Source organism: Trachurus japonicus, chromosome 24 (assembly GCF_045865225.1).
Source record: "Trachurus japonicus isolate A0001 chromosome 24, Traja_1.0".
Taxonomy (NCBI): domain Eukaryota; kingdom Metazoa; phylum Chordata; class Actinopteri; order Carangiformes; family Carangidae; genus Trachurus; species Trachurus japonicus.
In genome coordinates this window covers 20,862,254-20,888,329 of record NC_140930.1, presented here as the reverse complement: position 1 = coordinate 20,888,329, position 26,076 = coordinate 20,862,254, and the positions used below count along the sequence as shown (strand labels likewise).

At 41.3% G+C, this 26,076-nt stretch overlaps 3 protein-coding genes across 9 annotated transcripts in view; all 3 read left to right on the top strand.

Annotated features, from left to right (window-relative positions):
• Positions 1-13,118, top strand: part of fynb (FYN proto-oncogene, Src family tyrosine kinase b) — a 99,125-nt gene extending 86,007 nt beyond the window's left edge. For 2 of the 6 annotated variants that reach the window (XM_085771752.1, XM_085771751.1), the window contains 7 exons: positions 2,105-2,269; positions 2,609-2,764; positions 4,559-4,738; positions 7,650-7,726; positions 8,653-8,806; positions 10,290-10,421; positions 11,452-13,118. In XM_085771752.1, coding sequence (XP_085627878.1) covers positions 2,105-2,269; positions 2,609-2,764; positions 4,559-4,738; positions 7,650-7,726; positions 8,653-8,806; positions 10,290-10,421; positions 11,452-11,660 — 1,073 coding nt within the window. In that variant the 3' untranslated portion in view covers positions 11,661-13,118. The remainder of the gene's footprint in view (positions 1-2,104; positions 2,270-2,608; positions 2,765-4,558; positions 4,739-7,649; positions 7,727-8,652; positions 8,807-10,289; positions 10,422-11,451) is intronic. The other 4 variants (XM_085771756.1, XM_085771755.1, XM_085771754.1 and 1 more) reach the window with 2 other exon arrangements.
• A 1,066-nt stretch (positions 13,119-14,184) lies between these two features.
• LOC146961938 (putative G protein-coupled receptor 139) lies at positions 14,185-17,516 on the top strand. The gene is made up of 3 exons (XM_085771628.1): positions 14,185-14,271; positions 15,071-15,188; positions 16,492-17,516. The coding sequence occupies exons 2-3, from the start codon at positions 15,110-15,112 to the stop codon at positions 17,514-17,516; spliced, it is 1,104 nt and encodes a 367-aa protein (XP_085627754.1). The 5' UTR covers positions 14,185-14,271; positions 15,071-15,109.
• A 1,016-nt stretch (positions 17,517-18,532) lies between these two features.
• traf3ip2a (TRAF3 interacting protein 2a) lies at positions 18,533-25,841 on the top strand. Of its 2 annotated transcripts, XM_085771168.1 has the most exons (11): positions 18,533-18,622; positions 19,110-19,158; positions 20,249-20,701; positions 21,310-21,460; positions 21,565-21,752; positions 21,855-21,943; positions 22,023-22,091; positions 22,181-22,285; positions 22,869-22,943; positions 23,880-24,059; positions 25,649-25,841. In XM_085771168.1, the coding sequence occupies exons 2-10, from the start codon at positions 19,143-19,145 to the stop codon at positions 24,024-24,026; spliced, it is 1,293 nt and encodes a 430-aa protein (XP_085627294.1). In that variant the 5' UTR covers positions 18,533-18,622; positions 19,110-19,142; the 3' UTR covers positions 24,027-24,059; positions 25,649-25,841. The 2 variants fall into 2 exon arrangements, with proteins under 2 accessions (XP_085627294.1, XP_085627293.1); XM_085771167.1 differs by lacking the exon at positions 25,649-25,841 and having other exon boundaries at positions 23,880-25,100.
• The last annotated feature ends 235 nt before the right edge of the window (positions 25,842-26,076 follow it).

Here is a 26,076-nt window from a genome sequence, read left to right as displayed (position 1 = left end):
ACAGACCTTGTTCACTGATACCAATGCCAACATCAGCAATGTCTGTCAGTTATATGATAATCACACAGACAGAAATCATTTAAATTGATGTTTTTATTTCAAAGATAAATATGGAAACGAAAAACTATAAAAATTGTCTAATCAACCAAAGATTTCGTGACCCCCTGCAGTACCTGTTATTAGTACCCTGACCTCTTATTTTCATCTTTTAGTATAGCTTTTATTTGTTTTTACCTTATGTTAATAATTAGGGCCACGGGCCATCGCACCGGGCACTGATCCCTACAGCTATGAAATAGCTGCAGGGACCAGTGCCCGGGCGAAGAGTTGCAGGACAAATTATATATCAAAACGTGCGGTTTGATCGGGATCGGTGTGCTATTACTTTTCTCAACAGTGTACGAATTTTTCGCGACATAAGTCGCGAAAAACTGCGCAAAATTTTGCATTGAAGTCAATGGGACGGGCGAAAAAAAAAGAGCGAAAAAGACCAATCATTGGAGTTTAACAAACGTCTACTGCTCAGGCATACTTTCACCTAGAGACTTCATTTAAACTTTAAACAGTAGACACAAGTCTTGTGTATTGTCGTATTACTCCACGTTTTGATGGGTCATATAGTTTTTGATCAATCCCTGTTCAATGACCATGATCATTTTTGGAGAAATTATGAGATTATAATGGTTGTGTATTGCACGGAATGTTCGTGTCAGAGTGCGTGACATCATCGGTTAGAGTGGGAGAGATGCCAGAAAAACTCTCTCTCCACACTGAGCCCGGCCACAATTTACACTCTGCACACATAATTTTTTCAGAATTTGTAAGACAAACTTGTTATCTCTCATGTCATGTGCTCAAAATATCAGAGAGACTTACAGAATTTACAGAATAAGCCTCTGTGTGCGGCCACGTCTGTCTCTGCTCCTCATTGACTCCAATACAAATATTTTCTGAGAGAAGCAGAACGGACTGATGTTTTAAAACTGCCATCCTCTCCAAAATATTTACTGTAGAAACACCAAATCGTACCAAATTTTTCAGGAAGTCCTTAGAGCAACGTGATCTGTGTTTTGTTCTGATAGGAGTTACCGTTTTGTCACAGTAAGCCTAAATGTGAGACCGGTGCAGAGGCAGAAAATCGCTCTTTTTCTCCACATTTCTGTCTGTCTCAGCCTGGGGGGGGCCCTATCGCCGTGGTAACCTCTGTGATTCTCAGGCCAGAGCTCGTTAACTTCATAAACAATCCACCTGGCGCTCGTTTAAATGTTTATAAACACAGACACAGCTAAATCAGACTGACACAGGATGCAGCTCATAGTCATACACACACAGAGACTCTAGAACCAGCTTCATGTGATTACAGTTACAGACACACACTGGTAACATACAAATGCATACAAATGCTCCTCTCCCACACTCTAACACACACAGGTAACTTCATGTGATTACACACACACACACACACACACACACACACACACACACACACACACACAGTTAACCTAATGTGGTTACAGCTCCTCCATATCAGTGCTTATAGAAAGATGATCATGTGTCTGTCTGATCAGCTCTGTCTTGACCTTAAGATGGTGGGTTTGATTCCCATGTTGACAGAGATGGCAAAACCGGCAGTAGCCCCGTGGGCCTTTCAAAATTTCCCGAGAGGAAATTTTCTAGTTGTTCTTATTGCCCTATTTCATTGTTAATCTATGTTGATGATTTATGCTGTTTTTATCTATATTGCTAGCACTTGACTCTATGTATGTTGTGCAGCACTTTGGGCAACTGAGGTTGTTTTTAAATGTGCTATATAAATACATTTTGAGTTGAGTTGAGTTGAGTACCGTCTAAGGGTCACAGACCCCGTCTTGGAGACTTATTATTATTATTATTAGACCAATCACTGCTGCATCCTCTGACCTGGCAGCAGCCATCCACCAAACAGCTTTTTTATGTTTGCTCCATCTCTGGTCCATGTTGTTTCTATCTGCGGCGTTGCTGTGAGCTTCTCCTGTCCGCCCCTGCTCGGTGCTACGTTAACTCTGTATTTCTCTCTCTCTCTCTCTGTGCTCTTATTTGTGCATCGCCTGCTCGGCACGTGCAGACCGAGCCGCTGGGCTTTGCTGTCGCTTGGTGGTTCCCTGCCACAAAGGGATGCCTCGCCTCGCCGACTTGTCCGTCAAAACCAAAGACGTGTGGGAAATCCCACGGGAGTCGCTGCAGCTAATCAAGCGTCTTGGGAACGGGCAGTTTGGGGAGGTTTGGATGGGTACGGATCCAGTCGCCTTCAGAAGACGAGGTCACAGGGAAGGAGCCGCTGTGAATCAGCAGAGACACCAGACTGACTCTAAAACAGATGATCGTGACCTGGGAGGAGGGAGGGGTCAGATCAAACAGGGCGGGGAATTTTGATCACTCTCAGTTTGAGGATGTTGCCAGAGGAAAAACTTCTGACCCCGTCCTCCCCAAATTAAGTAGAAAAACATCCCAGTGTGTCCCGAGACTCTGCTCTCACGGTCTAAAGATGGCTTCCTTCCATGTGGCCTTACTGCATGTACCTGTAGTTAACACTGTGTGTGTGTGCCTCATCATCCCTCCCCCCCTGTAGAGTGTGCGGATGGTTTGTGCTTTAATTTAACGGGCGTGTGTGTGAACTACATCCCTGACACTGTGGGCTTGAGTCATGATGCCTGGGAGATCAGCAGAGACGCACTTGAGTTGGAGGTGAAGCTGGGCACAGGATGTTTTGCTGATGTCTTCTATGGTAAGAAAATCCCCCAAACAGAAGATTTTATCTTTTTCATTTTCACAGCCGACCCACCCACCTTGGATATGAATCTGAAGATTTACAATTTTTTTTTTTACTTTTTTTTAATGTGACAGGATAAGAAATGACACATTTTGTTAATTAGTTAGAAATAAAAGAAAAGGATTTCTTTCTTCCCACTAGATTTTATTGCAGTTTGTAACATAATCCATATAATAGGATACAAAAATCAGTTTCTCCCCATGAAAACCTTTCTACCTCACATCCAGTATGTTCTGCAGTGTGACACACCAATTTTCAATGTATGTCCTTGACGCGAAAAAATGTATAAACAAAAGCCAGTACTGAATATAAACAAAAGTACATACAGTAAAGTTTTTTTTCTACTTTTAAACGTATTTTGTTAAATACATGTAAAAACAGTATGTAGATTTTTTTAGGACAATGAAATAAGCTGCTGGTTCTCTGCCTTTTAATGTTGACTCTCAAATCACTTTGAATAAAGCAGCTACTTCACCCTTGCATCAGTGACAGTGGCTTTAACTAACTGTTTTTAATTTGCATAATGCAAAGTTAAAAACAGCATCCAAAACTCATTTAGCTAATTAAGCAATCAAAAAACCTGGAATAGGTTCAAAATGTCCCTGAACGTGTCACCATTGGGTGTTACAAGGTGTGGTGTTGACAACGTGCTTGCAGCTGCAATTGCAAGCTCAAATTTACTGTTTCCATCAGTAGTCAAACACTTGTTATTATATATATATTATATATATTATATAATATATATTATTGTTCGTTAGAGATGCTGTTCAAACACCTCTGAAACATATTATCCAAAGGAGAGGCTCAAAGCTGAGGTGACAGCTGGTCGTCATACTGTAGAAGGAGAGGAGATGGGTCAGACATTCTTTCCAGTAGGACGTTTAGAGTCATACTTGAAAACTCAAGCGAGCAGAAAAGAGATCAAGAGAGAGAAGCTGTATCTAGAAATTACTTTTTTCCATCTCTTGTGGGATGTTTATTCCACTACATCTTTTTGTGTTTTGGATATTTGCCGTGTTAGACTTCCATACTGCAGAACATGAGGATGCGCTCTCAGGTCCCTGCAGATGACACCCAGTGGCCCTGGGATCCTCATCCAGCAGGTGATCATCACCTGCTCGGTCTCGTATCTCAAAGTCTCTGCATAGCTGCATCAGTGAAGAAGCCCACTTTCACTCCTTAATGAAATCCCCCCCTCCCTCCCATCCCACTAACCCCACCCTGTATCCATCACTGTCACAGAATGATAGAAATGGAGGACTATTCCACTGAAGTCAATCAGTGATCGACATGTTATTGTGTCTACTGTTTCAGTAACTGGCATGCAGTCAGTGAGGAGCTTACAGACTTGCTTTTGTTAATCATCCTACAAAGGATTATCTGCTCCCGTGTTGGCATATTGTGTCTCTCAAAGCGCTGCTGGCTTTTAAAAAGCTATTTCAAATCAAGGTCCACTCTAAATCTCATACCCATTTAATTATCCCTCAGCACAACCTGCAGCCATGAGAATTAAAAACAGACTGATTTTCATAGTGTCTCCTAATCTCATTCTGTGATGCGTGTTTACCTCATTGTCATTTCAAAGTCAGACTTTCCCTTTTTTTGTTTTTTGAGGAGCGTTTCCTCTCAGCCGTCAATCATCTCCTCAGGTTAGACAGCAGGGTTGCAGAGTCAGACTTTGAAATGATGTGATATGAATATGAATCGACGCTGGCGGTGCACTGACGGAGTCCTGTGTGCGCGTGCTAGGAACATGGAACGGCACCACTAAGGTGGCGGTGAAGACTCTGAAGCCTGGCACCATGTCCCCAGAGTCCTTCCTGGAGGAGGCTCAGATCATGAAGAAGCTCCGCCATGACAAGCTGGTGCAGCTGTACGCCGTGGTGTCAGAGGAGCCCATCTACATCGTCACAGAGTACATGGGCAAAGGTAGATGAACACACACACACACACAACACCTCTAACTAGCATGTGCATTGTTCTTTGCGTTTTGCGGTTTGATTCACTTTCAGAAACTCAGTTCATTAACTTTTCCTTCTGTTTTCAGAGCTGTAGGAACCTATGTGAACGTGTAACCTGAAACTGAACTATACATACCCACTTTGTAGCTGCAGTGTTGATTCCATTCATCTGTTGGTTATACCACTTACCCATGTAGCTGAGAGCTGGCACAGGGTGAGGGTTGCTTGGAAACCTATGGGCGCTTTAGAGTCTCCAGTTACTCAATAATGGACTTAATGGACCAATATGACGGAGCTTCAGACTAAGTTTTTTTTTTTTTTTTACTAGGAGCACAGTGGCCCTAGCTTAAAATGTTAGGATCACAAGCAGAGAATTTTGGGGCACACACTGTAAATCGACTTAATTGATGCAAAGCAAATATTCAGCAAAAATAAAATAAAAACCTGCAAATTTACTGGTTGCACATGTGCAAATAGATTTTTATTTTATTTTATTCTTTCTTATTTGTATCTTATTTTATTATAACTATTCGGCATCGGCACCACCCTATTTATTTGTTTTTATTGTGGCCTAATGCAAACTTTTTTTTGTTCTGCAGTACATCTTGAATCTGAATGACAATAAAGACTATCTATCTATCCAGATGAAAAATTTACTTGCACAGTCTCAAATTTTAGGGGCAAAATGCCCCCATTTAGGGGCAGTCTGGAACCCTATGGACTCTGGACCTTTGTACCACTGTGCCGCCCTGCTGGTGCTGCGAAATATTTTTGCAACACAACATTCTTTACGTATTAAATCACAGGGTGATGCAACTTCAGCTACTCTCACCCTGGTCATCATGTGTCCACTAGCAGCACAAAACACACGTGTAGCCACTTTGCCTCAGGAAAAAGAAACTTGTATGTTTTGGCCACAAATAGCTGAAGAGAAATGATGCGAAGCTGAGCATCCAGTGTCTGCTGCACTTTACCTGAATATTTTGTTCTGGAAACCTTCACTGCACTCCCTGTCTGTGAGCCACTCTTACTTTGAAGCATCTTTTATTCAATGGACTGAATTTTATTTTATTTTGAAGAATGTGATGAACTAAACACTGTTCATCGCAACGTCAGATAAAGATGAGGCAGAAGATGCTTCATGGTTCAGATTAATTTAGTCTGATGACCCAAGACATTGTACTTTTGTTGATTCAGTTGTGTTTTATAGTCATTTCTATTGGCATGGTCTCATACTCTACTATCCTACAGGTTCTATAGATTAACCCTGATCAAGTCAGTATATTAAAGCAGAAGTAAGCAGAATGTTTGTGTTAATATAAGTCTTAAATAGTTCTTCCGACAGCAATCACTTATATAGAGTGTTTGGACTGAAACACGGGTCTGTCAGTCACTCTGCTCTGCTGTAAGCCGAGGAGAAAACTTTCCTTGTATCCTACAACCTTTATCCAATGAGGAGAGAGAACGGCATAAAGGGGCGGTCCTCTCTGTGTGTGCAGCCAAGGGATGCACGTGAATGTGGTGACGTAGGGACGAGGGCGGGGACTGCTAACTCCATCTGCTGACAGGAAGTTAGCCAAAACCACCGGATCACTTACTTCTGCTTTAATTAGTTTGTTTCAGAGTCTTTAGGTTCTGTAAATATAACAGTAAGTTGACGTTGAAAATTTTATTTTGAGTACTTGAGTATTTTTGAAATTAAAAAGTTCTCAAGTGCTTTAACTCAATATTTATAATGTAAAATACTGGTTACACCACTGCAGCATTAGATACATTTATTGTATGTCATCAGGTTATACTATGTGTTACTTGTATTCCTCTTTATAGTCTATGTGAAACAGAAAAGGTGGACTACTGTGTGCTATATGTTATTACAGAGGGCACTCTTATTGTAGCTTCTCTTTATAATTAGAAGACGTGTCGTCTGCTGTCTCTGAGTTTGCAGTGTTTCCTTTGTGGCTGCAGCAGCAGCAGATGTCTCAGTCCTTGTTCCTTAATGTTGCTCTCACTCTCATTAGACCACAAACTCACAGAAGAGGTTATGATATCTCTGTAACCCTTGTGTTTTGTAAAGTCAGTTTAATTGATACTTAACACATGACTGCCCAAAGGCTTAGAGCAGTAGTTCTCCTGGGATGGTATTCACTATTACATTGGTAATGGAGATGATGTATTTAGAGCAATAAGCTTATGTTTTGGCCCAAAGGTAAAATAGGAAAACAGAGAGGGTTTATTCTCTCTGAAGTAGAGACTTAGTAAATTTAGCAGAGATGACCATCTGCCATTTGATTTGAATATTTTGTCTCTGAGTGGAAATATTATTTAGCCTGATGTTGGTACAAGAAGAAAGGTCTTGGTAGAAACGGGTTCCCTTAAGGCAGAAGTGTTTTGTAACTGTTGTTATGGTGAGCGTTTTTTCCAAAGACACTGAAGATGATTAAGGTCTTCAAAAACAATCCACCAAAACCCTGGAATGTAGAAACCACACAAGACAGAGAGCTGTGCATGCACATTTAACACCAAAGAGCACAACAATGGAAACTTTGATGTGCATCACTGTGTGTCTGCTGTATGCAGCTGCTGCCACATCTGGGTCAGCCCATTAAGCTGGAGAATGTGTTTTGAAAGAGGGAAACAGTTTTATGAATGTCTGAAATATCTGTGCCTGGCCCGCTCCTTTGTTATTACTGTTTATGATCTGAAATAGAAGTGAAAGGCAATTTACAAACCTCAGATCCAGACCACCAGCTGCCATACTGGGACTGCTCCCAGGGCACCATTCATTAACATGTGGATGTGGGACAAAGAGGAGCAGTCTGTGTCTTCAGAGTCTGTATGTATATGAACTAACATGAGACTTGTGTTTACGTCCTCTGTAGGAAGCCTGCTGGACTTCTTGAAGGACGGAGAAGGGCGAGGTCTGAAGCTGCCGAACCTGGTGGACATGGCAGCTCAGGTAGACCTGGAGCAGAGACTTGCATGGTTTATATTCACTGTGTGGTCGCTGTGTGTTTCTGTTTCTGTTACAGGAGAGCAACATTTTATAAATACCTTGGAAACTTCTTTTACTTCCCTTAGCAGCAGAGAAAACTGGCTTAAAACAAGCTTAGAGTTTATATCTGTCTATTTTAATGAGACATGTTTCCTGATTGATGCTCAACACTTCCTCCATATTCCATGATAAATTCATTATGATAAGCCGAAAGAGAAGGTGCCCTGTTATAGTTACGTCACACTCAGTACAGGTGCAATATTGCTAAACTAGATATTTTCACAATTAATTCATTAATTTGTCTTTATAATGTTGAAAAATAGAGAAAATTGCATTTAATATTGACCTAAAGCACAAAGTTATTTATCCAGACTTCCTGTTAAAGGGCCCAAAAATATTCAATTGACCATCAGATATGTATGATATATGTTATTATATATAATCCCCAATGTTTTACTTTGTTTTCAAGGTATCATCAAACTCTATTCACGAGTAAAAAGTATTTCACATTAAATTTGTGAAATGTCTGTAAGACCTTTATTTTGAAACATGGGCAATGAGTTTTGATATTCGATGCTTACAGTAATTGCTTAACACCAGTCAGTCAGTCAGTCAAAACAAGATGAATGTGTCTGTCTCTTCATTAATAGATTAGCTGCTTCTCTACACAATCAGAATCCGGTCCACTGAGTGGTTGGACATGATTTCTCTGCCATTCACAAACAAAGTGGGACTGGTAGCTTAATGTACAGACAGAGCGGTTCCATGTATCCTGAAGTAAATCATATTTCCAGCATTGAGCAGAGTGAGTGTGAGGATGGTGTGTGTGTGTGTGTGTATGTGTGTATGTATGTGTGTTAATGCAGCGTACTGTCTGTGCTGTGCTGCAGGTGGCAGCAGGCATGGCCTACATCGAGAGGATGAACTACATCCACAGAGACCTGCGCTCCGCCAACATCCTGGTGGGAGACAATCTGGTGTGCAAGATCGCTGACTTCGGCCTGGCCAGGCTCATTGAAGACAATGAGTACACTGCTCGGCAAGGTGGGGCTCCCAAATGCACATTCCTGATGTTCCTACGCACACATTCACATGGTGACTGCATTAGGTCATGGAGGAAACTCTCTCAGTGCGCCCTCATCAAAGGGACAAGCTAATATTAAGCAATGTAGCTACAATCAGAATCAGCCGCAGTAGGAGACTGAGGTTGATGACGTCATATTGACCTAATAGTCTAATTGTGAGACTGAACTTATTTTGGAGGGGGGTATTTTGTCCTTTCAGCTAGTAGTGACTCATGATGTCAGTTTTAAACAATATCATTAACAGTCAAACACATCACTAAGCAATAGTCATAACTCATTAACAATTACTGACGTCCAGATTCTGTTAAAGTGTAGAACACGTCTGACCAACATCCATCAGAGCTAAAGAAACATTTTGTTGGCCTTTAAAACTGTAGACAAAAAAAAAGTCAACGTCCAGTTTGTAGCCACATCGCCTGTCTTACATTAACTAATGGAAAAGGTGAGTTGTCATGGAGACAGTTAAGTCATCAGTTGATCTAAGTATGACCACATGAGCTCACCGTAACCATGAAATCATCTCCCTGACAACCCGTCAGCTCTATTTACAAGAAGAAGACCTTGAGATGGAGTTGAAGGCTCCTGAAGAGTAATTAGAGAACCTATCATTTCAGCTAATTGCAGCTCAGAGGCATCAACACTGCACTGGAAATAGATGAGACGTCTGTTCTTGCTTTGAATCTACATCCTACCTACTGACCATACACTCTGCATCTAGCACCACATGACACTTCACATTCAGTTTGAGCCTCATCATAAAGGGACTGATAAGAGCTTAGAAGAGCAGGTGCAGAGATAGTTTCACTTTCAGAGTGACCAAACTTCACACACACTGGATCTGATTATTCCCAATATGGAGCTCAGTAACATCTCTCCTCTCCTGCTCAGGAAAATCTCTCCAAGTCTCCAGTTTCTAACAGTCTTTACTCTGCGTAGTTACAAGGCCCAGACGACGACCCTGAACCCTTCAACAATGTGTGTCAACTTTCCCTTACATAAAAGATATTTTCACAGCTCTTATTTGTAACATATACAATGCACACATGTAAAGGTAAAGGTAAAGGTAAAGGTACTTTATTTGTCACATATACAGCTAGTACAGTGAAATTCTTTCTCTGCATTTAACCCATCCCTGAGGAGCAGTGGGCAGCCACGGTGCAGCGCCCGGGGACCAACTCCAGATTATGAGCCAGTGCCTTTGGTCAGGGGCACTGACTGGAGGATCAGGCTAGCTGGTATACAAATATACAGGCACATCACTGTTTTCACCTGTGGAATTACAGCAAGTGAAGACTCACATGGGAGCAGTTACATAACAGCATACAATAACCACAGTGTTCACATGTGTAGTGTAGAGGCAGCAGCAGTGGACTATGATGATGATGATGATGATGATGTAAGCAGGAAGTAGAGGTCATGTTCTTCTCTCTGTTCTCCTGCAGGTGCAAAGTTCCCCATCAAGTGGACGGCGCCAGAGGCTGCGCTGTACGGGAAGTTCACCATCAAGTCAGATGTGTGGTCGTTTGGCATCTTGCTCACAGAGCTGGTCACCAAGGGCCGGGTGCCTTATCCAGGTGAGGAGGGAGAACTTAGCAGCTTAGCTTTAACAACCTTGAGCCCCTGGGGAGTGGGGACATGTCAGTGAAGTGGTCTGTTAATTACACACAGTCTGTTTCCTGTGACATCTCATGTAGTTCATCTGGGTGAACTCTCGCTCTCTGACAGAATATGAGGCAAGTCTGATGCTCCAAGATTTGGCTCCAATGATGTAATCTTCAACAAGACACAGTGTTGAGCTTCATTGTATTGGTTCACGTCATGTGGTGGCTGAGCTGTGAGCTGTGCTGCTCTGACTCTGATGAAAGACAGAATCCAGATTTCATGCACTCGTCAATGACTCTAAACAACTACTAACAACATAACGTTGGATGTTTCTGTGCTTACACAACGCACAGGGAAAATCATTAGTGGCCTGTTGCTATTAACAAGTATGTGAAATTCTCACTCATAATGTAATGTCAGTGGTGTGCAGCTACTGAATGAGTGAATGGAGTTATTAATATCATTTATATTAGTGCATGTAATAAATCTAAGCTGGTCATTTCAGTGGTCTTGTTGGATCTGAAATTCAGCTGCCACTCAAACATATCAACCTCGGTTTTGTTATTATTACTGTCAGTGCATAGAACAACAACATACAGTGAATTTTGATGGTTTCAGAGAACTACATGAAACATTAGGATTTGAATTGAAATGTACTTTAGATATGACAACAACAGTGTCAGTAAATTGTGCAATTAATTGGCAAGAAAAAAAAAAAGAATTCTCATAATATTATTACTTTATTCTCAAAATTTCCCAAAGTTTCCCTCAGCATGGCTCTAATACTCTTAATCTTGGTAAAAAGTTTTAGACCAAAGACACTCTTTCAAACGTCTCAATTAAAATGATTTCTTACATCTAAAATGTTTAGATAAACTTGTTAACACTGTAAAAGCTCTGTTGAGGGTCCTCAAAGTCCTCAGACTGTCTTTTTAGTGTGTTTGGGAGCCTTGAGCTAAACATTCTCATACTCTGGGTGTATTTGATTTTTTTTTTTTTTAGGGATGAACAACCGCGAGGTGCTGGAGCAGGTGGAGCGGGGCTACAGGATGCCGTGCCCCCAGGACTGCCCCATCTCGCTGCACGAGCTCATGCTGCAGTGCTGGAAAAGGGACGCCGAGGAGCGGCCCACCTTTGAGTACCTGCAGGCCTTCTTGGAGGACTACTTCACAGCCACTGAGCCTCAGTACCAGCCCGGGGACAACCTCTAAACCCCCCTCCATGGCCTCTCTCTCCAGAGGGGGGGGGGGCTCAGGGTTGGGACCACATTAGCCGAACCAGTGCTGTTCAAAAAACTCTGAAGCCTTCCCAGATAGGCCTTTATTTTAAGGATCTGTACAGCTTCCTCAGCTCAACCTGAGCTTTTCAGTTCCAACAACAAACCCCCAGAAACACGCCCCTCAGTCTCTGACACGCCCCCTAGTGTCTGAACTCTGCAATTATGATAATTAGGGAAGGTGAGAGATGGAGGACGGACAGCCACAGCTGGGGTTGTTGTAATGCAATGAAATACCTGTATTCAGTGTAAATAAGAAAGGCTTGTTTTAGTTTATTTGTTTGCCTCTGTTTCAGATTTTATTTTCTCCTGCACAAAATAATAATAATGATGATAAAAATGAAAATGCAAAGGAAGGCGAGCACCTGAGCAGGCACAGTTAATCTGTAATATATTGTAGTTCCTGTATTATTTTCTAGAAATTTAATTGGAAGCCTCCATTTAATTTTTTTTCTCCCATAATGTAAAAAAAACAACTTCTCCCAGGTTATTGCTTTATTCGTGACTCTTCAGTTTGTGCAGAGGCTTCTTGGGACGAGCATGGTGCAGTCCTCCGTCAGCCTCTTGTCTTTTCTTGCAGCCCTCCTCAGCTTCCTCAGAGCGCTAGTCGTTAGCCGACGCTGTCAGAGCAGAGTTCTTTTACAAACGACATACATCAGATTTTTGTAAATTCAAGCCAAGTGCGAAAGGATTTTCAACATATCCCTCCTCGCTTATAATTTGAGAAAATCTGGGTGGAATATTTCTGCCTTTGTACCACGCATGTTGTTTCTGTTGAGCTGGGAAAAAGACAGGTTGACCTCATTTGAGAAGAGGTCATCTGCCTTTATATGAGCTGTTATTCCAAGGCCTCTCCTCATCCTCCTCCTCCTCATCATCATCATCATCAAGGAAGTCTGTGGCGGTTTTTCCTCTCCCGTCTCCTGCACATCCTCCACTTGGGCCTGCAGGGCGCCAACCTGCAGCTGAAGCTGGACCGCCTCACCTCCTGACTTATTATGTTTTAGTGACAATGTTATATTCTATCAGTATTTGAGTCTTTGATTTTTACAGACATTGTTTTTGTTTGAACCTTTCTAAGTGATCCATCAAGAGTCAGTTGTACTGTAAGTTCAGAGCAGCTTCGGGACCAGTTCATGTTGCACTTGAGAACAGGAAGTTGAAGAGTTGAAGGTTTGAACTGAAGATGAACTGGTCCCCGGCTCTGATCTGGTCTCAATGCAGATGGTTTCATGGCCAATGAATGCCCTCATTTTTTTCAGTTTTACAGCTTAATGCTTTTTAATTGTCGCTAACTTCCTTCCTTTACATGTTTTATTTCCATTTTTAACATGACTTGTTTTGTTAATTCAGTGATTTGGCGTTTAAATAACAATAAACATTTTACACTCTTTCCAAGACACTTCTTTTCCACACGCGAGTGTTTGTGCTTCAACCATGATGTGCTTGTGTGTGTGACAGAATTGACTCGTCCCCCTAAAGCACAGCGGACTCTGGCTGCACGGACATCGACAGTTTCCATGTGTGTGGTCAGTTGTAGTCCTCATTTAGCCCAGCATTGTGCTCAAGACCTAATTAACCGAAGTATTTGCACCATCAACATTTTCTTTTGAGCTTAAACCATGAGACTTTCTCAAAATGTGTAAATTCATGCACATAAAATAAAAATGAAAATGGTATATAGGAATATTATGAAGGAGAGAATGGGGATGAATAGAAAAGTTCAGATTTCTGTAGAGAGGCCTGATGGAAAAAGGTTGATGGTCCATAGAAACTAGACCCTCTCTCTGGGAAAACCTGTCAGCTGGATAAATCCAGACGTACCTGCATGAGAGGTTTAAGAAGTTGCCTGCATCTTGTTTTGTTTTATTGTGGTAATTAAATAATAGGTCTACAATGACTCTGTGCTTTAATCCAGAAAAACAGAATTAGCTAATTGGTGCTCCATGAGCATTTCACTATTACACATATGGATATACAGGGTTACCTGTTAGTAGTCATCCAGACTCAGAGCATCAATTGTAGTATTTTCCTGTAACAAATCTTTACATTTTTCTTTCTCCAGAAATCTGTTCCACTCTCAGAACTTTGTTTTCTGTTGCAGTTCTAAAAGGATATACTAACCTGTGTCCCTGGGAAAGAATTGATTCTCAGATCAATAAAGTGATGGTTGGCTTGCTGGGACTTCCTAACCAATCACTCGCAAAACATTTCCCTTCAAAAATCAATAACCTAAAGATAATGAAAATATCAACAAGCCCTATAATGAAAGAGTTTTGTGTTTATTAATAATTTTGTTTAAAGTGTCTTAATTTAGGGTGTCATCATTCAGATGTTGAGTTTGTCCTTTAGAAAGAACTGATTCTCCACGTCTCCATGTGATGCGACTCCCTCCTCCTGAAGCTTTATAGGAGCAGCTGCTGCTGCCGCCTCATATGTCATCAGTGAGAGATTTCCATCTGGCCTGCAGCTCTGTGGACAGAGCCACTCCTGTATGTATCTTTATAGCTAGAGGGAAGACACCAAGGAGGTCCTATATGAACCAGGTATGTCAGATTTTATGTTTTAACAGTGAGGGCTGATATTTTCACCCTGATGATGATAAGCAATCTGTACCAGTCCAGAGGATTTATGTTGCACCGTGAGAGGTGAAAACTTTTTAAAGCTTAATTTTCTGAAAAGGTTATTTATATTAATCTCAAAAGACAACCATATAGCCTACAGTACCATGTATATAGAACTAAAGGGGCTCAATGAATGATCAAGTCTTTCTGTAGAGTTACCAACAGTAGACAGGGAGTTACTGAAAACACATTGTACAGAACCTTCTGCTGCTTTCTTGTTCTCAGTGGCTCTCAGCTGAGACCCACCCAAAGCATATGCATATATATGTCCAGGTTATACTGAGTCATCGGCTGAGTTGCCCAGTTTACCTTTCAAGCCAAATCAAGTTTCTGAAGCACAGAAAGAGGTATCAAGTCTCTGTGTACGAGTTCAAACATGGCTCAACAAACATTTTTGGGAGTGATGACACATTAGTTGTGCAACCAAATAGGTTAAAGAAATAAATAAACTGACCTCTCTGTACAAACATGATGGCCTTATCCTATCGGGGTTGGTTCAATTCTATGATTCTTGCTCTGTGAATGATCTCTACATTGTAGTCATATAGTTAATATTTGTACAACCTTAAATTAGGCGCAACAGGTTTTATGCCTTTCATTTCCGATCAAGCTGAATCATGCAGTAAAAAGCTCTACTGTGCATTCTAGACCCTCACCAGTATTTATCATCATCAATGCTCCTCTCCTCTTCTCACCTGGCTCTCTAATGGCTTTATTGCAGGTATTAGCATGTGAGCCAGTGCCCAGCAGTGAATGAGTCATGGAGGGAGCCGGCGTCACCATTTTTGTCACTGTTCAGAAGTTCTATTACCCATTACTTTGCATTCTGGGTATTCCAGGTTTGTAGCTTGACATTTATTTTGTGTGTGTTTGGCTTTTCATGTTATAATCAGTAGGATAAACAATACTATACAATACTATACATTCTGGATAACTTTATTGATGATTAACCCACTCCTAGTGTTTCTTTCTCATATCACATAACAACTGGAACACAAGCCACATATCTTCTAAACATTTTGATGCAAATTTCAGACCGACAAATGGGAGAAAATGAACTTTGTTCCAAGACTGTCTCTGTCTCAACAGCACACTCTTGCGAGATTTTATCCTATATTTTGGACTTCTTTTTAATTTATTTATCACGTTATCATGTTCAATACCAAACGTTAACTTATTCTAGGGTTAATTTTAGCACGAACCGTGTTAAAATCTTAACCTAATGTCAACTAATGTTCGCAAATGCTCTCGCTAGCTAATTTTCTTAATGCTAAATATGAAATATGACTTAAAGCTGTGTAAATATCTAATGTTAGCTAAGAAAATATAAATAGCTCACTTACCTCTGCCGATAACATATGCAATGCACAACTTTTATCCATTCACACGTTCACACAACGCTTAGAATACCTGTATCCATACAGGTGACCATACCCACAGGAGGTATACCATTTCATATCATTGGCGCAGCATGGGCCATCTTGTCAGAGTAGTAGGCCTAGAGTATATTTACTTAAAGAGACCCAGAGGAGTTTTTTTTAGGTTATAAGAGTCTCATATTAATGTGGATGAATCTACATTACCCACACTTGTTAATGGGTCTATTTTCGATAAATATATCATTTTGTCTTATAGTTATTTTTGATATTATTATTTAGTGGTCGACTCGCCCAGCATTTCCTAGTTTCGGTTTCCCAGGTCATGGGAATAACGCCACCGGATCACTAGTTGGCATCGTTTATGGTCGGAACTATCGTCTACGAACCTCCGACTTTCGTTCTTGATTAATGAAAACATTCTTGGCAAATGTTTTCGCTTTCGTCCGTCTTAACGCAGGTCCAAGAATTTCACCGTGCATGCAGAGGCTCATGGGAAATGTAGTGTGAAAACACTTTGCTTTCCGAAACTCCTCGTAGTCCCTTTAACACAACTACAAAGCAGTGGTTACAGTTAACTGTTAAGGACACTGACAAAGCCACAGCAGAAGTACATAAACTGTGGAGCTATTTAACGTTACGGACTTGACCACAACATCTGACGTCAGCTGAAAAATTTTACTCAGGATTTGTGAAAACTTGTGGTGTCTGTCTGTCAAATGTCACATATTCATCTAATGTTTTTTATTCCCGTCTTTTCCTTCAGCCAACCTATTCACATTTTATATGATCTGCTTCCGTAATTGTGGAATGTCCAACACAGCCATCGTTTACCTGAGCTGTCTGGCCATTGTGGACACCCTCTACCTGGTGTGGGTGATCCTCATTGACCTGACCCTCACCTTCTGGTTGCTGCAGCCCTTCTGGCACTCTCACCCCTGGTGTGGTATCCTGGGATTCCTGCAGTACGGATCGCTGTATAGCTCCTCCTGGATTGTGGTGGTGTTCACCATCGAGCGATACCTTGTTCTCCGCAGCACAGCTGCCAAGCAGAACTTCTCCCAGGCCTGGGTCACTAAACTGACCTGCGTGGCTATCGTCCTTGTGTCCCATCTCGTCTCTGTGCCATTGGGCTGGATCAATATTGTCACACATGTGAACCTCACTGTGGATGGGGAGAACGTGACGCTGCCCAGATGTCGTTACCGTAATGAGACCTACTCTACTATTATAGTGTGGATAACCACCTTCCTGTCAGGGGGAATCCCCATTGTGTTGGTCATCATCTTTAATTACCTCATAGGATATCATCTTTGCCGTGCCAGCAACCTCTTTACGGAGGAAGAGCGCCGTGTCATGCATGGGAGGAGCACCAGGGGCGTGTTAAGGAGGACCATCCTGTTGCTGGGCACAGTTTCTGTGTCCTTTGTGGTTCTGAGCCTGCCTCGCTTTGTCACTTACTGCATCCTGAGAACCAAGTACAACAACGAGAACTTCAACAGGAACGACTACAGGATCCCAATCAATGTGGCCGGAGACTTAGCCAACATGCTGCAGAATCTTAACTCCACCACCAACTTCCTGCTCTACTGCATGGTCAGTCAACGCTTCCGACGGGAGCTGGTCCAGGTGGTGACTTTTAAGGCAAAGGCACGTGAGCTGGGCTCAGTTCTCACCCAAACAACCATGAAAGTCTTCTCAGTCGTGGATCATAAGGCCTTGCTGTCCAGTAACAATGTGACTGTGGTGCTTACCAATCTTAAACAGACGGAAAAAGATCAGACTTCATAAGAATTTTGGCCTTAAAGTTCAATCTTGAATTTTGGAAAAAGTACTTTTTCTAAACACTCATTTACTTCTTTCAACTATTACTAATGTTTAAATTTCCCATCACAGTCTTCATCTGTAGATACAAACATACAGTAGGAACCATGATGATATCAAGACATTAATGATGTCACCAACAGGTCAAGAATAGGTTTTTAAAAAAAAAAATATTGGGTCCCATAAGGTGTGTCATTTGGACTGCCATTAAATATAGTTTGGATATTCTTGTCCACCCATACAAATGCAATATAACTGATAAAATATGTGCTAATAATGTAAAACTATACTGAAATTGAATTGAATTTCAAATCTATGTAATATTATGTCAATATTTAAAATATATATAATTACGTATGTAGATATACATTATTATATACATTTACATATTCAAATTTTACTATGGGTATTGTATGTAATGATCTATCCTAATATATGTGACATACTGTATAAAGCAATGTCACTTTTGATATAGGGACATCTCTCTCTGACTTTGTTATTCCAAACCTTTCATCTTTATTCTTAATAAGGTAAAAAGTTGAATTTGTTGTTAGCATGTTGCACACTGAACTAAAACAGCAATAGCACTGTACAGTCTCCATGTTAACATGTTAATTTAACTCAGAGTTGTGTATTTGTTCAGTAGTGTTTGAGTCATCTGGCTGTGTGTGCAATGCAACTGGCCACCAGGCTTCACATCAAGTTGAACATAGTCATTTGATCCAAATGAATATATGTTCAATACATTTGAACACACATTGCATTTGCAAATTGTATTCATGTACATGTAAGTGTCAGTTGTTTGTCATGTTATTGTTGTGTATAACTATTTGCCTTACCATCTTTCAAATCAAAAAAGCAGTTGAACCTGAACTGATGCAGAAAACTTTTCCTGTTAAGAAACTATCTGATTGGCAGCTGTAGCCTTAACGCCCCGCATTATTTGCATGAATGAGTCACGAGACTTTCAAGCTTTGCATAAAACAGAGAGGAGTACAGTGAGCAATGGGAATACTTCCTGTTTGCCTCAGAACAGGTTTGTGCTGTGGATACGGAGCTCTAAGCAAGGAAAGGTAGGTCTAGGAGTACAAAGAAGTTTATTTGATTCACTGTATATGTAGATTACATTTGTGAATGTAAAAAACATAACAAAACCTAGTTTTTAAGAAGACATACCTGACACACCTGTGGATCAGTGACTTTGACCTTTGTACTAGTTTGCAATGACCGTGTTGTTATGTTAAATCCAACAATGACTAAAAGGGTGTGTGTAGTGTTGCATTCAGGGTGTCAGATAGAAGAATGTGTAAAGACAGTTCCTCAAAACAGTTTATGTTACTTCATTATGGTTGTTCTGATCCTTTTCAAGTTCTTTGTACTTTGTAAACTGTGCATTTCATTCAGTGATGATTGTTTAGCTGTTAGTACTGAAACCTTTGTTTGGAACTACAGTTTGGACTGTGCTGTGTTGTTGACTTTGTGGTTTGGACTGCGCTGTGTCTTTAAGGTGTTGTGCACTATTAAATTCCTTCAACATTGTCTTCATTTTTACTTTGCCAGACGTAACTGACACTTTCTTCTCTCTGTGAGAAAATGGACTCTTTCAAAGGTAGGAAACAAAAGCTTATCAGCCTCACAGCACTCATAAATCTGTCTATTCTATCACAGCTTTATGATCAACTGGATCCTGGTCCTAGATACTCTCGGAAAACAAGTCTTTTATAAACAAGACTAAATTAATCATTTTCCTGCAAGAAAAAAAACAGGCAGGAGAGCTGGAACTCTTACCATTTCCCAAAACTTCAAATGGATCATCAGTCCAGAATAATTAGGGGTCTTACTGGAGCATCTGAACACAGGAACATTTTAATCAAAATATACCAAATCCACTGTCTTATGTTGGACTCTAACCCAGATTTCCTGTTTTTGCCTGAGACCTTACACAAGACAACGGAAATGCACCGTCATCAAATGTTTCAGGGTTTAATCTTAACGGTGAGTCGCAAGGGTCCAAGAGAGGTGGTGTCTTAATCATTGTGAGCGATATTGTCATGAAGATTAGAGGTCATGTAAGGGCAGTGATGTATTGGAATTTGGGCAATGTCAAAAATTATTTTAATGGAAAAAAAAAATGCAGAGTCTCACGAGGACTTCACCATTAATGGAGAAGAAAATCATCTAGTAGACACTCAGTCAGGTCAGCAAAGCTTTTGACCTCATTCAGCTGGTAAAAGAAACTACAAGAACACTCAGCAAAACCCCAAAGAGCATTATTAAATCTTTTAATGAGTTGGCAGCTCTCTCCTTCTCTCTTACTCTACAGCCAGAAAGCTGAGGTATAAGAGCAGTCTTTAAACACCCCCCCCCCAAAAGGAGGCAAGGCAAATGTATTTGTAAAGCACATTACGACATGTACACATATAGCTACACGTTATAACCAGTAACATAACATACAGCGTGTTAAACCCTGAAAGGATATACATTACAGTTTTTATTCAATCAGTATTTTAAGTTAAACCCTAAAGACACTGACTGGTGCTGTTGCATGTTGTTATAACGTAAATAGTATGAAAACCTACTCTAAACATTTGTTTTCCATGTATGTTTTTACTGCTCTATATTCTTCATTTGATTTCTTGGCACTAAAGAAGTCTGAATGAAACGCACTCTTGTTTTCCCCTGTTGGTTTTTGTTGTCAGGACCTTGCCCTCATCGGAGTGTCCCTGTGGAGATGGATGAGAGTATGACATCCTCTAGTCTGGACTTGGTGTGGCCTGCTGCATGTGAACAGTGTAGTGGACATACAGAGACCAGGCCACGGGGCAATGACAGAGATCCACCCAGTCGAACACACACTGATGGACAAAGGGGGTCCCCTGAGAGCCGGTACCAGTACCAATCAAGAGACATGGACGGCGCTCAAGCTGCACTTCAAATACACCCAGGACGGATAAAAAAAACCCACCCTGCCAGTGTCTGGCCTCGTGGCCCCAGAGAGGTAGAACTGCATGAATGGGACTTCAATATTAGAGAACATCCCAGCAGAGGTATTGCAGGGCCTTCAGACTGGCCCCAGGACTGCTCTGTGGAGGACACAGAATGCTTGGAAACCCCCCTCCCACTTATGTCTGACATTAACTGCCCCAACTACGGTGTGTTACCCATGCTTTCCTGTGCTTACCAGTAGAGACATTCATGTATTTTTTAATCCTCATACAATGTCACCAAGCTGCTAGTATTGCACTGCAGCTCTTAGTCTTATTTTACCTTGAGCCCTCACATAGACCTTGTGTTTTTCGTATTGTGGTTTAATGAATTTTTCACCCCAAAATAATTTCATTTGTGTGGGTGTCATTGGTACAATGGATTATTATGGCCACAAATAGGAGAAACAAATCTGAAATGTCAAGAATTAAGTTGTAGGGGCGGTGCATGGCGCAGTGGTTAAGGCGGCTGCCCCATGTAGAGGCTACAGTCCTCAACGCAGGCGTCCCCAGTTCAAGTCCCGCGTCAGGCAGACCTTTCCTGCATGTCGTTCCCCCTCTCTCTGCCTCCCCCTTTCCTGTCTATCTCACTGTGTACTAATAAAAAAGGCAAAAACGCCAAAAAATATACTTTAAAAAAATATATATTACAAGAAATAAGTCATGATATTCCTGATAAGTTAACTTTAGCAAGACTTTATTCTTCCAGTGAAATTCTTTTCTTGAAATATTAACCTTTAATGTGCCATGTCTGCTCCTGCATGTCTTTCTTGCAGGCCCCAAACCAAAGCAGGGGACTCAGTCCAGGTATTGTGCGTGCTGCCCTCCGACAGATAGGCGGCGTCTCAATTATAATTATGGTTATCATAACAAGCATCATTACTCAGAAGAAGCCCAACAGGATCCCAGACACAACCAGCATTCCTGGTAGGAGCAAGCTGTCCTGTTTATCATGCTGATGTAATATTTCCAGCCCTGACCTCCTACAGGTAGCATGAACTACAATGGTTTCTGATTATTTCTTTTCACAGGAATCCTCCGCAAAACAGGCCACAACTTCAAGATCCTCCATCCGCTGCCCAGGGGTCTGGGCCGGCTCAGCGGGCGGCTCCTCTTGGAGATGTGGTGCATGAGCTCAGTATAGATTACTCCCACAGGCCTCATTCAGGACCGGTCACAAGGGAGATCAAGAAGACCATAAGCCTACCTGAGGAAAGCAGTGAGTCCCATCTCTGTCCCTGCATGAACATGTGCAATGTAACTAAATGTGAAATGTTGTAATAATCACAGCTAATGACGTTGCACTGACTTTCCATCACAGGGAACGTTTTCATCACATATTCGGTGGACACGGCCAAAGAGATTATTCTTTTCACCAAGTTTCTGACTGATCAAGGATTCAAACCTGCAGTAAGTCCTGTCGCTTCCCCGTCACCTGTGTCAGACTGAGCTCCCATACAATCGCTCACACTTGCCTCCTTCTCGACAGATTGACATCTTTGATAATCCAATCCGAAGAATGGGCATCACCAAATGGATGGACCGCTTCTTGAATGATGTAAGTCTGAAGATAGACGGTAAATCAAGTTTATATTATTTCAATGTCGTCATCTGCGAAACATCTGACAGTGAGATGATATTCTACAGAAATCAGTGCTCATCATTGTGGTCATCAGCCCCAAGTACAAGGAGGACGTGGAGGGAGATGGAGACGACGACCATGGCCTGCACACCAAGTACATTCACAATCAGGTAAGCATCACACAACCATGAAAACAGCTGACAACAGAAGTGTTTGTCTGCAATATCACTCTCAAGTGGTTTTGATTCTGTAATGTCATTAAAGTCCTTCCTCACACATGATGCCAGTATAGAGAAAAGAATGAGGAAACAGGCATTTCATTTTCTAGCTCCACCCAGTCTCTCCATTTCACATTTTGACACACACATGCTAAAGCAGCCTGGCCGGTGTGTGTGTGTCTGTGTGGACAGTCATCACAGCTCAGTGTAGTGTAGTGCAGTCCAGCCTCTCTGTGTTGTACGTAAAAAATGAAAAAAGCTTTTTGCCTATTATTCTCCAAAGAGAAAATGAATACAGTTTCCATGTCTGTCTTGTATTCATCACATCTTCAGTAAATTAAAAAGCTAATCCAGGAACTCCAATTCAGCTCACAGTATGGACATGGACAAATGCAAACAATTGTACTCATCCAAACCTAAAGGAATGAGTGTATTGATTTTTTTTATTTTTTTGCCTGTGTTATTAAGTAAAACACTTAAGGTAAGGTTATTGAGTTCTATGTGAACTGATTTTCCTCTTTTCCTGTGGGCACAGATCCAAAATGAGTTCATCCAACAGGGCTGCCGGAACTTCAGACTGGTGCCTGTATTGTTTCCTAACGCAACTAAGGTAGGTACAAGCAATAAACAGCAAAAACACACTTCAGCCAAGTTCAGGTTCACTCCACCAACCAAACAAGTGACATGCTCACAGCCTCTCCTGGCTAGATATAGTGTTGAATAACAAAAACAAGTGTTTTAGGGTGTCACAATGAAGCTGACCTTTGACATTTTAAATGTAACATGTCATCATTTATATCATCCTGACAGACATTTAGGTTAAATTGAGTCATATAGTCAACTGGTTTGTCTGTTCTGGCCACACACATGTTTTATGACAGAAGTTTGCTTACTTTGACAAATATATGGAATCACTATAACCTTGACCTTTGGACACCAAAATCTTCTCAGGTCATCTTAAAGTCGGTATTTTCAACTTTCAACAGCTTTCAACCACATTTCACTGTCTTCATCCGTCAGTCTTCATTCCTCATCTTCTCTGAAAGGTCTGATCTTTCTGTCAGTCTGGCCTCCAGACTGCCCCTAAATGGAGGCATTCTAAAATTTGAGACAGTGTAAATAAATAGATTTTTCATCTACTTGCACATGTGCAACCAGTAAATTTGGCTTCTTTTACTTTTACTATTTTTTCTTATAACACTGGCGAAACGTGGAAGGGGTGACTCAAAGTGAATATTTGCTTCTCAAGTCCATTTTTGGCGTGTGTGCCCCTAAATTTTCTGCTTGCGCTACAAAAATTTTAAGTTAGGGGGCCACTGTGCTCCTAGTAAAAGAAGTTTGTCTGGAGCCTTTCAGAAACAGTACTGTGAGCTGCATCACAACCAAAACAATCAACATCAATACTGAGCTGGGAGGAGGGGGGGGGGGGGGGGGATTGGCGTTTTAATGAAATCAGGAAGTCAGAACTTCATAGTCAAATTGATATAGAAGATGAACTGTGAGTGTGAGTGTGAAGATGACCTTCTGTGTTACATGTGTGTCACAGAGACACGTCCCCAACTGGCTCCTGAGCACCAGGATCTACCACTGGCCCCAGGACACCCAGGACCTGCTGCTGCGCCTGCTCAGAGAGGAGCGCTACATCATTCCCACACATGAGTCAGACCTCACCCTCACTGTCCGCCCCCTCTGAGCCAAACTGAGAAGTGATTGACACATGTGAACAGTGAGAAATTCAAGAAAAGCTTTCATTTGTCAAAACCAAACACATGTGGATGAGCTTCATATGCCCTGAAGAGGATTGTGTTGCTGTTATTACTACAGCACAAGAGTTGTAAGACTTTTCACATAGAGATTTGCTGTTTGTGTTGAGTCAATATTCATTTAAACAGCACCCCTGATATCACAGTCTGCTCTAGTCAAACATAATTATTAGAACAGCTGACGGAGCTGAAAATACCTGACCTTTTTTGGCATCCAAATATTTATTTCATAATGTTCATTAAATATACAGATGGTTGAGCACAATCAGATGAAGTGAGTCCTACAGTTTTTATCCACTTTTAACTTTAATATTGTGTATGTCCACCTTTTGCAGTAGTTACAGCAGCACATTCCTCTGGCATAGTGCCAATATATTTCCTGAGAACTTCAACACTAATGTTATCCCATGCCTTCTGCTATTCAAGCCAAAGGTTTTCCTTTGAATGTATAATAGATTTTCCAAATCACCTCAAATTTGCTTGATGGGGTTTAAGTCCCAGCTTATTTTCTGTAAGGAAAATGATCTAAATCTTCTTATGATGGCTCTATTCTATTGTTTATAGAGCATAATGATGAGCAATGGCCAACTCAGCAAAAACAACTGAAACCTCTTAAATATACCAAGTGTTCTAGCCTCCGCTGTACATGTACGTCCAATTTGCTCCTTAAAGAAACATCTTCAGCTGCCTGCTGCAGATGGAAACAGGTCTCATGACATGAAAAACCAAACCAACAAGCTACACGAGGCTAAAAAGCCCTGTGGAGGAGCTGCAGAGCTGGTTTATCATTTTCTGCGGGTGTTTCAGTGCAAACAATTTTTTTTTACATTCAGTGTCAATAAGGAATCCACTTCACATTTATGTAGCAGATTGGATTGCATCACTGGGTGTTTTGTATTTTTGCAATTTAGTTGTTGATTGAATTCTCATGATTTGCTTTCAGATTGATTTTTTTTTTTCATTTGTAAAGGTAATAAATACATTTCTGGTAACAGTTAAACAGATCATTAAGAGGTGTGTGTATTTCTTTGTAAAGCATACAGTTAACCAGAAGGTGGCAGCATGCACCACATTATGAAAACATAACACCTTCCTCACCTCTGGTCTCATTTCCATTTTAAATAATCTTATATGATTGGCTAGAGGTCAAATGTTTGATAGGGCTGCTGTTTTAACTATATGAAGAGGGTATCTAACCGACAACATATGGTTCACCCAGGTCATGAGAGCAACATTGCGGTAAAGGATCTGAAGTTGGGATCTGAGAACACACACATCCTGTCCATGTGCTGCGCACCAACTCACTGATAAGACAGCATTGTGTGCAACTCATTCAAACAGCCCTGAACTTCATCATTTTGGTCTTTCAGTCTGCACAGACCAGTTTGGCCTGCTTATCAAACCTGACATGAAAATGATTTGCTCACATCAGTGTGTGTGAAGGGAACTCTGGTGGTGATGTCCAGGCTTTTATCAGCTCTCGCATGGCGGTGATTTCTGTAAACACACACCCTGCCAGCGCCAATAAATCCACTGTTTGTTATTGTTCCAGGTCTTGCGTGCCACTTCACGCTCCCTTATCTGGTGAGTCCAAAGCAACAGACACAGACAACCTTCCCCAAAAAGGCCTGGATCCCCTAATCCATCTGTTCTGGTGATTGTAAAATACACTCCCAGCGTTGGCTCATTTTGTGATTTTCCCCCGTCCCTCTATAGTAAACTCTCGACAACATAGATTACCCCTACATGTTTTGTTTTTTTCCAATTCCATTTAACATTTCACACAAAGGCTGGATGGGACACACCAACACTGGCGGCTCTGAGGATTGAACCTGTGACGTTTGATCAGATCAGCGGCAGTTGAAGTATGGAGGAGTTGTGCTAAAGTAAAATGATCAGAAGTAAGCGGAGAAGCCCAAAATAAGGATTAACAAAGACAGTCCCTTATTTTCCAGTATGAATCATCTTTACTGTGCTACA